Here is a 12276-nt window from a genome sequence, read left to right as displayed (position 1 = left end):
TGTGACTTTTTGTATCGGATGGCAGAGGACTGGGCTTAAGTCACTTGAATTGGTGTTGAGTTACAAATTTGATGATCTCAGACTTGACTTGACAATAAAATACAAAACGTACAACTTGACTTGAGAAATCACTTAATCCTTTTCATGTCTGAGGTGGGTAAGGTTTCCAGCATTGAGTCAGATTAAGCTGCAGGTTCCACTCTGAGTGGTGTCCTTTCATCAGTTTCAGTTTCACTTTTGTAACCATTACCCCCCAGAACCCAAAGACTTTGGTCTCACGGATGCAACCTGTTAATTTCTGATGGCCAATATTACGTGGAACTATAATAGTGTCTGATCTTCAAACGTCCAACTGTTCCACTTGAAATACCAATGACTTGTGACTTCACTTGGACTTGAGCCTTGTGATTTGTTATTTAAAAATGGTTATGAATCAATTAGTTGAAACAGTCGATTTGTTTGATTTTTGAAGCTGTGCCAAGAATAGGAAGTTTAGTCAAATATTTGTTTCAAGGTAATGTCATCCAGACAGCTTGGAGAGCTAACTAGCTGAGTTGGTGGGGCTTGAAACTGTGACACTGGAGTTAAGGGGCATGTTTAGGAAAACATTACAACATTACCTCATTTAGGGAAGAGACCTAATGACTTGTTTAGGTCTTGAAAGTCAGTGTTCAGGTACTTGGTCTTAAATCCATAGTCAAGTCCCAAGTAAATTTCTTGAGCCTTACTTGTTGCTTGCAAAACAATAGCTTTGTCACATCTCAGTCAGACACTCCAGAGATAAGGGAGTAATTTTGGTTTTTGCATTAAGCTCAGAGAGAGTAATAATGCCTTCAGTATGTTGTATCAATTTGTTAATATTAAGTTAGAATAGCAGCAATAATAAAAGCAATGTATTGATTTTGATTTTGCAGAGAACTATAAGCTGCGTGCAGAGAGAAAATTACATCTCCTGAATCATTGGTGCAGTGAGCAGACCCATCCAGCACTGGCAGTGGATTTGACAGGCAAAAGGACTCAGAAAATGTGATGTCACTGCCTGAAGCAGTGTCAGAGTCATACCTGCCTGCCTTCCCTGTTACACTGCCTGTCTCAGGAAAACAACTGCAACACCACACTTTTTAATTATTTACTCACTCTCGCCTCTCATTACATTACAACATTTATTTCCTGCACCATCCAACAGTTTTTTTCTCTCCGTGTTTTCCTCTTTATGCTTTTGTTGTGCTTCACTGGGTTCTGCATTTATTCTGATGCCTAAAGGGTGAGAAATATCCAGAGGCAATAACTTGACCAGTGACATTACATCTTTGGTGTGCGCTTTTCAGAGCACGCCATGATGCTTTATCTCTACACCACATGGTCATGGCAGGGTATTCATTGGAGGTATACATTCTTCAAAGGTAGAGGAATGGGGTTACAGGGGCAAAGTGAATGCAGTGTCATCTTTTACATTATTCATAGGCCACATTCATGTTCCTTGAAGTCTTTTTCTCTTATATGGTAGGGCCAGATCAAGTTTTGCTTGTTTTCATGCTCATCCAGATCATTAAAGCCCAATTTCAGGGGTTGTGGATACATCTTAGTAATGTTAATCTGCAAAACACCCTATCACTTCAAATTATTCTTACCCTAGAAACCTACCTCTCTCTTTGCCTTACAATCATTTTTTTTCTCTTTTCTCTCAAGGGGACTCCAGATCCTGCAGCAAGCAAACACCGAGTGACAAGAGAGAGGAGCGACAAGGACAAGACAGTTCAACAAAGCCTCAGAAAGTCTTCATTTTGGAGAATACCTTTTCTGTTTCAAAGGCTGACTCTCTGGAAGAAAAACCCAAAACTCTTAGCCTCAAAGTAAGAGCCAAATTTCTTTTACCTTTATCTTTCTTTTACATAAAAAAACTTAGAAAGGAAACAAGAAGTTAAAAAGAAACTTCAAAGCAAACCTTACCTTGACCCTTTGAAAAAAAAAAATCAGCGTTGCAGCACAAGCTACACTCACTCCGAATGCTGTGCTCCTGTAGTTTTTAAGACCCATGTTGTGTCCTTCATTGGCAGATTGAAGTTGTCATTCAGATGGATCAGCTGTTATCATGTGACCTGATTTAGGAACTCGTTTCATGCCATTTTAAGTCATGATATTGAAGGGGAGGTCGTAACCTGTCACTCTGTAGTGATGGCATCAATAACAACTGAAACATCTTTGGGATGAGGGCCACAAGATATGACCAAAAGCGCTGTGAAATTTCCATCAAAAACCCATAGACGGCAACATTATCTGACCTGTAACTGGGGTGAAAATGTAAGACCAAAACGTATGCAGCAGAGCGAGCTATCTAATATTTGTACCAACACAGGAACATTTTGTGGAATTTGTTGGTTGGGATATTGACTGAAATTAACTTAGATGCTTCTATGTGACCTACAAAAGCTTTCAAGACAATTAGTGTTGAGATTGATTTTCTCTATATTGCTATTCATTGTGGTAGAAACCTGTTAATGATTTAAAGCACACTAAAGGCATAAATGCAAACACCGGAAACCCCCCAGAAATGACTGCAGTTAAATAAACAATGTTCAGAGTATGCATATAATGAATGTACAGGTCGTGGTGAATGTACAGGTCACAACTTGTCCACGAGAGCGTTTTGGAGTTGTTGGATTGTGTATTTGATGAGTTTGGTGAGGGAAAGCCGGAATACCGTCTGCTTACATTGAGTTGACACAGCAGGTCCGAACTTAGCAGCCCTGATCTAAAAATAGCTTGCACCGACAACTGAAGGTAACAAACCTATTACTAACACTATAGGAATTATGGCAATGGGCAAATTTGCCAAAATGTTGAAGTATATCTTTAAGTTAGAGCTCCTGTGAGAAAATTTTACCCTCTATTTGTAGACAGGTCAAGAGGAGTGTGGCTGCAGACCGCAGCGCTCCGTGTTGCAGACCACTACAGCGAGACACCACATCTGTCACAAAGGAAGGAAAGTAATTTGCTGGTACAACATTTCTAACTTTTTTTGTTCAACTTTATTCATAAACAAAATATGGCAGTTACACTCATGAAATAACCACGTTACTAACATTGAGGACTCAGCAGAATGTCATAAATAAAACAGAGAAAATCCAGAACGAAATTATGGATAGATCAATTTTTGAAGCAGTTATTCGAACGGTGGCTTGCTTTAGCTATGCTAGCTTAAGCTAGCATAGCTTTGCTTGTTACTTAGTTAACATAACAATGTAAGCCAATGTAGCTACATTGGCTTGAGATAAAGCTACAAAGCTAAAGTGAGCCACCGTTTGCATAAATAATTCTTAAACAGGTCTAGCTTTAGCAAACCTAGAATAATCTAATGTAGCTAACATAGCTTAGTTTACTTTATATTTACCTACATAGCTTAGGGTGACCAAATGTCCCTGATTTCCAGAGAGAGTCCCTTTTTTAAGATTCCTGGGTTGTGCCGTCCCCGAAAATGTCCACAATTTTTACTAGGAATTTGGGAAAAAAAATGCTTGTTTTTGCAATACAACAGACTGATTGAAATTTCACCCCTGACTTCTTTAAAACAGATCCACTGTCTGACAATCATAAGTTTACTGTTTTAAACTCAGGCATTTCCTGTAAGTAGCCTAATATTCCTTCAAAATAAAAGTCAACTTAAGTTTTGCCAGATAAATGTTTTGGTGGTAAGCTAAAGTAGCAGGAATTTTTTTTTTTTTTTTTTTTTTTTTTTTTTTTGCACAAGAAAAAAAAAATACATTTTGTATACACAGCTTTCACAAGGAAAGTACTTACGTGAATTTGTGCAGGTGAGGTAAGGAAACCCAAAAAGGGCTTATAATTAAACCTCACCATGTTAAGTATTAATAATCACCAACCAGTAGTGATAAAAGACAATATAAAAACAAACAATGGAAAACAGAAGCAAGTAAGATAGGGTAAGAAGTGAAATAGGGCAAAGTGCGAGACATTATTTTTGGTTTTCAGTAGCAATAACTTGACACAGCGCTGTGGCAGCTCTTTAATGGAAAATATTCTTGAAAATAAAAATTCCTGGATCCAGAATTTTTAGAGAAAAAAGCAGAAGTTTAGTGAACTGTCACAAGACAAGGAAGAGTAAAAGAGTTATGTAGCAGAGTCATGTTAATACTCTTTTACTGTATTAGATTATTGTCTCTTTAGTTCCAGTATTATTGATGAATTGTTCACATAATACAGTCTCAGAATAAGGCTGCTGTGAAGCCAGAAATCAGGGAGAGTGGACCTCAGTCACAGACTGACTTACAAAGTTTTTAAGAGGTTTTTTATTTGTGATTTTTTTTAGGCAAGAACAAAATCTAAAAACACTCAAGCCCTCTAATGTGAATTTGAGTGCTGATATAAAAGAAAAAAATGATTAATTTTGCACTTTATCAGCACTCAAATATGCTAGATTAAGAAAGACACAGTAACATGTAATTTTAGATTTTTTTAATTTACTTTTTCCATCTATCTATCTATCTATCTATCTCTCTCTCTCTCTGACTGTCTGTCTGTCTGTCTATATTTTTTTAGTATTATGTACAATTACATGAATTAGATACATTAAACTGTTAGCAATGCAGGTTTTGATATTAACTGCATATGTTAAATTCTGAATGTAAATTTAGCACTTCAGTGAAGATTTTTTTAAATTAAACACTCATTTCAAATAGAAATGCTGCCTTCAAACATGCATCCTTTTCTTATTATGGCGCAATGCATGTTTCTGATGGCAGTGCTATCTCAGTGATATTATCCAAGTATACATTTGTAGCACAAATTTAATATCCACATTAAATATATGACTAACTTTGCCTTTTTAATGTTTTCAAGCAGCACTAAATCCACTTTAGAATTATTCATATTCTTAAACTTGAAGTCTAGCGCAGGATTGTTTTTACACTTTTTATTTATTTGGACATGACAGACATCTCACTTCTTTTCTTCTTACTCCTGTGTACCTTCTGGGTTTGCCCACAGCCCTGCAGTCTCATGCCCTCATATGGGCATAAAAGAGACATTTCTCTATGCTAACTAGGAGAAATGTGCACATAGCATTCATCCATTTGAGAACACAGGTGAGAACATTCAGGGAGCACAGTAGGCTACAAGCATCCCCTTCCTAATTATTTCACTTTTTGAGAATATTTGTCATGCAAAATGTGAAAAAACAGTTTAAGCAGTGTGTAGTCAATTTTGTTGTCACCATTAATGGTTTCAAGAAGTTACAATAACATTTTAGAAATAATTCACCATGTCTAGTTATGATCTACAAAAGCAAAACAGGTCACAAGGTATCAGTTTTACTTTCATCCTGTTTCATAACCAGTTACAAACTTACTACAGGCTCTTTCAGTTAAAATTTTCCTACATTTTTATTCACCCTGTTGTCTCTTACATAAACAGTGAAATGGTTTGCTTATCAGGAATATTTACTTTGGAAATGGAAAGAAAGAGTCTGTTTCTGCAAGGTACTGATAATCCTTTTGGTTAACACCTACCCTGCTGTAGAGGTTTCAGGCAAAAAATCTGTGACAAAACAGTCAGTTCAATGCTGATTGTCTTGTTTGCTTATGTAGGTCATGAAGAAGCATCAACATTAATTTCAGCTTCTTTCCTAACCAGCAAAAAAGAGCTTTAATGAGGAAAAACTTTAAGAAAGGATTGTCCTTGAGGTATGAAAGCGATAATTGCTGTTCCAAATGAATATTTTTGACAGCACTTGTCCTTCTTCTTTTGATTATTTAACAACACTGTCAACACAAGCTGGAGCATAATATTTAAAAGATGGATATGGATATTATTAACACACACCATCTCCACTTTGTTAAACAAGCTCTGTAGAGTAAGAAAAGTGAAAGAATATTGAGAAAATATCCCTGTCTGCCACTGCTGGTACCTGTCAGTCTTTCCTTGTTCTTCTTTAATGTCAATGTGAGCAACAGAGAGGAAAACATTGATGGGGTTACAGGGCTGTAGCTCACAACAGCAATCAGCCACAAAGCAGAAGACCACACACTAAACTATGCCTAAGGCACATGGTGTGTACAAGTTGACAACCCTCTGCTGATTCCATAGCTGGAGAGTTCGGAACTTCACTTTCATTTATGTAAGCACAAAAACTGTGTGGCAGAGCTTCATTATTGGGTTTCCATGGCCAAGCAGCTGCATGCAAGCCTAAGGGATGGAGTTTTGTTAAGCAGAGCGACACTGGACTGTGGTGCAGTGGAAAGGGTTCTATGCAGTGACATTTCACACTTCTCTGTTTGACAGTCAAATGGGTGAGAACGTTATCTGCCTGACTGTGTTGTGCCTACTGTGAAGTTTGGTGTAGGAGTGATAATAGTATGGGGCTGTTTTTCAGGGTTTGGCCTAAGTCCCTTACCTCCAGTGAAGGACAATCTTAATACTTCAGCATATTAAGACATTTTGAACAATGCTATGCTTCCAACTATGTGGCAACAGTTTGGGGAAGGCCCTTTTCTGTTCCAGCATGACTGTGCCCCAGTGCACAGAGTAAGGACTATAAAGACATGGTTTGATGAGTTTGGTATGGAAGAACTCAACTGGCCTGCTTAGAGCCCTGACCTCATCCCCATCTAGCCCCTTTGGGATGGACTGGAATGGAGATTGTGAGCCAGGCCTTCTTTTTCTTTTTAGATACTTTTATTTTTAAATTTTCCACAATAAGTGAACATAAAACAGGTGAGGACACAGGTAGGTACAATTCTCAAAATTATAAAAGTAGACATAAAAAACACAGGTACGGCATAAAAGAGCACAGTCTGACAGTCTTAAATGAAAAGTGAGACTTTTTCATTTATTTCAATCCCATTTTTCTCAAAATTTCTCTCCTTTTTCCTTTTGAAGACGCAATGTAAAAGTCATTTTCTCCATCATGCAAATAGAGTCTATAATGTTTACAAGAAGTTTTACAGTTGGTGGATTCTTTTGAAGCCAGCACTTGGTAATTGCCTTCTTACTTGCAACCATACATATCTTCAAAAGATATGAATCACTTCTACAAGGCAATCAGGTATTTTTCCAAGGAACAGAGGGGTGAAGGAAATATCAAACATTATGTCCAAGATTTTTACAGTTAACTGCTTCACATCATTCCAAAAGGTACTAAGACATGGGCAGGACCAAAAAATATGAAAATAGTCTGCAGAAACCATCCCACATCCCCTCCAGCAAGAGAACTGTGACCCACTTAACTTTGATTTCTGTTTTGGGGTAATAAAGAATCGTATTAGGTTTTTCCAGCAGAAATCAAGACAGAATAACGAGTGTGGTGGAGGACGGAATTTCCCAAATTTGAAGCCATATTTCTTCTGAAATGATTACCTTAGCTTCTTTTTCTCATGGCTGTTTAATATAGTCTGTTGTATTCCTATTGTTCAATGTGAAGCTTTTGTAAAATTTACCAGTAACACCCTTAAGACTTTTTGAATCATAAGCGTCAGTAAATATCTGTATTATTCCTGGGTCGTCAGCCAAATCAGGTGTCTTTATTTCTTTCAAGAAGAAGTGGCGGATCTGCAGGTAGCGATAAAAATCTTCTTTAGCCAGTCCATAAGATTTACTCATATCCTCAAAATTAATCATATTTCTGTTTTTTATTATCCTACAGAAGGAGGTGATTCCTCCTTTAGCCCATTGCTTGTACTTATGGTCCTGTAATGCTGGGAGGAAGTGCAGATGGAACACAGGCCAACTCAGCATCCTGACCTCTCTGTGGAGCTTAAATCTCTTTACCACCTCTGACCACATTTTCAGAGATACACTAACACAATGATTTTGTAACTGGAATACTTCACTGATTCTACTAGGACAACCTAGGACTGACTGGATGGGAATTTCTATTAAAGATAACTCAATGTCTTTCCATTTAGTTTCATAAGCTGGGTTACACCAACATACTAAAGGCCTCAGCTGGGCTGACAAGTGGTAGTCTCTAAGACAAGGTAGGGCCATGCCTCCCCTCCCTCCCGGCTGCTGCAGCGTTGATTATCTTACTCTTGGTCATCTATTATTCCAGATGAATCTTGATACGTTTATCCCACTCCCTGAATTGTTTTAGAGGAACATCTATTGGAAGAGCTGTAAACAAATACAACAGTCTTGGGAGAAAGTTCATTTTGATAGTCCGGATTCTGCTGCCAAGGTCGAGAGGAAGCGGGCCCCACCTGTCCAAGTCATCATAAATTTTCTTATTTATCAGTTTATAATTAACATCATATATCTGAGAAAGTTTTTTTGTCAACAAAACACCCAAATATTGAATATGTGGTTGATGCCAGTTGAATCGATGCCTTTGCATCAGTTGATTTGAAGGAGCAAAATTAAAGGTTAATACCGTTTTTTTTTTTTGTTTTTTTTTTAATATTGAGTGTGTACCCAGAGTAACTACCATACTTTTCCAGAATATTCATTAGCAGTGGGACTCCACATTCAGGATTTTTAATTGTCACTAGGACATCGTCTGCATAGAGAGAAATTTTATTTTCAACATCTCCTATAGTTATACCTTCTAGAGCATTCTTTTCTCTGACAGCTTGAGCAAGGTGTCAATGAAAAATTGAAAAGTAGCAGGCTCAGCGGGCAGCCCTGTCTGCATACATGTAGCATTATTCTTGTCTGTAAAACATCCATCAATTTTTATCCTCACTGTTGGAGAGGAGTAGAGCATTCTCATACATTGTAATACATCAATAAACCCAAATCTTTCCATAACTTGAAATAAGAAATCCCCTCCAACTCAATCAAAGGCCTTCTCAGCATCAAGGCTGAGAAGGACTGCACTTGATGCTTCTTCAGAAATGTGATCTATTGTATGGATGGCTCCTCTTATGTTATCGTGTGTTTGCCTATTGCTTATAAAACCCGTCTGATCCTCACTATCAAGAAAGGCATTATTGTACTCAATTACTTGGCTAATATGGCTTCATACAGTTTATAGTCGATGTTTAAGACACTAATTGGTCTATATCCTTTGCAGTCTGTTTTGCCCCTTCCCTCCTTTGGTATGACTGAAATAAACGGCTCACTCCATGACGGTGGGATGGCCCCACCCCTTAGAATATAACATAATAATTAATAGAGTCCTTTAATAAAGGGAGCAGGGATTCTGTCATGCACTTATACCATTCTGGAGGAAATCCATCACAGCCTGGTGATTTATTGGCGCTGAGGTTTGAAATTCCACGATCAATCTCTTCAGTTGAGATTTCAAAAATTAGTGTATCGTTTTGGTCTTTACCTATAGAGGGAAGGTCTAATGATGAGAGAAACATCTGAATTGTTAGTCTGTCTGCTTTTCCTGGTTGTGTATATAATAATGTGTAGTATTTTTCAAACACCTTCTGGATTTCCTCTACCTTCGTGGTCATCTTGTCTGTTATTGGATCCTTAATTTTATGAATTGCATTTTCAGCCTGCCTCCATGTAAGCAGCTTGGATGCTTTAGGCCCTGCCTCGTAACATCGTTGTTTCATGAATCTTAGCTTTTTTTTCAATTTCTTCTCTAAGAATTTTATCTATTTCTTGTTTAACAGGCCTCATTTGTTCACGTATAGATTTGTTGTTCATAGAATGAAGTTGCTCCAGGTTCTTTAACAGTTCCTGCAAATCTGATAGCCTTTTAGCTCTCATCTTCTTTAGCATAGTACTCTTAGCAATAATTTTGCCTCTAACAAATGCTTTTGCTGCATCCCACAAAATTGCAGGGTTAACTTTTCTATTATAATTATGTTCCATGTACATTTTTAATTCCCTGGTCATTTCAGTTTTGAATGTACTACTATTTAATAAACCAGTATTCAGCCTCCATAAGGTGTTTTGGGACTTCTATTAAGGTTAAATTTCATAGTAAGTCCAGAGTGATCAGAGAGGTCTGAGCCAGGCCTTCTTGTCCAACATCGGTGCCTTACCTCTGCAGAATGAATGGGCAAAAATTCCCACAAAAACAATCTAAAATCTTGAAAGAAGAGTGAAGGCTGTTATAGCTGTAAAATGAGGGGGCAACTCCATATTGTATACATGTATCTGATTACGTCTTTACAGTCTTTTTCTTTGTAATGGTCAGGTGGCTGAATACTTTTGTCCATATAGTGTACCATCTTCTTAAATATCCATTTTCCTTGCCAAAACTATGCCTGCAGTTCACAAACCAGCTGGCAAAGGTTATAAATGAATGGGCACAGATTCTAAAGGTTGCGCATATACAGTACGTAGATTTGTAAACCAACAGATTTAACAATGGCTGTGTTTTTCCCACCTGACACCAGAGGGCACCGCTAAGTTTTGCAATCACGTACACCATAGAAAGATTCAGTTTATTTTTCATGAGACCTTTAAAACCAAAGGAATGATGGACTATTTCAATTAAAATTCCCCCCACACACATAGAGAGAATCTTGATGTGGTTACTCTTGGAATAAACATTTTCACAACAGCAGCGGTATCTCTGGAGGAGAGATTTTTACACTTGAGGAGATTTTTGCTTCAGTCTGTGTTTGTCACAGCCTCTGCCAAGTAGAGGAGAAATCTTTAATAATTACATAATTTACTTTTTCATTCCTTCCGCCTTCCTCTTTTTATTTGATCCAGTTTTTCTTTCAACTGAGTTAATGTAAGAAGTTTTATCTCAGCATAGTACGGAGGCGAAAGATCCGGCGAGGTTTGTGAGGCTTTTCTAAAGGATTCAGATTCCCCCTGTGAGAAAAGCTCTCTTACCTTTATCCCCACTAAAGCTGAGCATAATATTACCATGTTGCCTGCACCTCCTAGCTATTACAAGGTTGTGAAGAGGATTCTCCAAGGTTAAGGAATAGATTAAGGATATTTCAGAATAGATTCTAATCCAGTAAAGATTTTTTCTCTCCCTCTTTTTACAGGATTAGTGTCTGAGTTTTACTGTTCTTGTCCCGCCAACAAGAAGCTTACTGTGTCCACCTTTCAATCTCTGTCTCCACCCCAGGAGGCTTTGGAGCTCTTCAGGCCAGACTTCATCAGTCGATCTCAAGGTCGGGTGAGGAGGTTGGAGCAGAGGGCTATGAGGAGGAGAGCGCTGCAGGAGTCCAATCCAGACCTAGTGCAGGACCAGAGGGAGGAGGGAGGCAGACAAAGGAGAAAGTGCACCACACCGGATCCACTTAGCGGTAAGAGCAGCGGAGTAACCTGGCTTGGCAGAGGTAACCCCCTAAATAAAATACGATTTCATGTCTCCTGGTCACTTGGCAGCCAATCAGAATGGTTTGCTCTGCTCTCAGGCATGATGACAGCAACACACTAGGACTTTTAGGTCATGAAATGGAGGATTATGGGGCAGAAATTGGGGCACTCAGGCTAGAAATACAGCAAAAAAGTCAGTCTCTTTGAAATAAACTCATGGAATTAAAAAAGGCAGGTTCTTGTCTTCAAAACCGATCCCTCGCTATCTTTGATATGCGGTTCCATCATTTCACAAACCTTGGACTGTTGGGATTAAAGCTCCTTCAGGGGTTGTATGAGCTCCTGGAGAAAGAGCAGCATTTTAGCCCCAGAAGTATGCTAAAAAGAAAAAGTAAATACAGCATTTCAAACTGAATCATGTTTTTCTCTGTACTCTGTTCTCTAATTATGCCTGTTAACCTCAGTAACCTCAGCTGGCCTGTGGAAAAAGGGAGGATATTGCATACTGCATTTCATTCCCCTTTATAGTGTAGTGGCAATTATCCAACTTTGCTCTCTGGTGGCCGTTATCTAGTATTACAGATCAGTGAAAGCATTTTCTTCTAAGGCTCTGCATGCAGGGAGTACACTCAAGTAGAGACTAGAATAAAATGAGCTCCAAGATGTTTTGCATTTGCCTTAAAAGAAAGAAAAAAATATCCAATATAAAGTAAAACAGTGACACAGCCAGCCATAAGTGAAACAAAGTTAGAATACAACTAACAAATATTTGTCATATAGGAAAAAGAAAGCATTATAGCCTAGCATCCTGCAAATATATTCACAAAAATAAAAGCAAAAAATAGAAATCAATGGCTCAGGGTCACTTGAAAATGTAGAGCTAGGAATTAGAGGTGGCAGCAGGCAGCATACTGATACTGATAATGAAAAGGCAATATTTTAAACTTTTTAAGCCAAAAATGTTTTCTATTAATGTATAAATTCCACCTGTGTTTGCATAGCCGCAGTATACTTTTCAAGAATCCAACCAAGTAATATATTAACAGATATTTGACTCTCTTTGTCTGCATACTTTGT

General features: G+C 38.0%; 1 protein-coding gene across 3 annotated transcripts in view; it reads left to right on the top strand.

The window, feature by feature from the left end:
- Positions 1 to 12276, top strand: part of adam12b (ADAM metallopeptidase domain 12b) — a 166832-nt gene that overhangs the window by 17452 nt on the left and 137104 nt on the right. For all 3 annotated transcript variants that reach the window (XM_041789975.1, XM_041789973.1, XM_041789974.1), the window contains 2 exons: positions 1690 to 1853; positions 11006 to 11186. In XM_041789975.1, coding sequence (XP_041645909.1) covers positions 1690 to 1853; positions 11006 to 11186 — 345 coding nt within the window. The remainder of the gene's footprint in view (positions 1 to 1689; positions 1854 to 11005; positions 11187 to 12276) is intronic.

The sequence above is a fragment of the Cheilinus undulatus genome, linkage group 6 (genome assembly GCF_018320785.1).
Source record: "Cheilinus undulatus linkage group 6, ASM1832078v1, whole genome shotgun sequence".
Lineage (NCBI taxonomy): Eukaryota > Metazoa > Chordata > Actinopteri > Labriformes > Labridae > Cheilinus > Cheilinus undulatus.
Note: the sequence above shows the minus strand (reverse complement) of the source record. Positions and strands in the feature narration are given on the sequence as shown.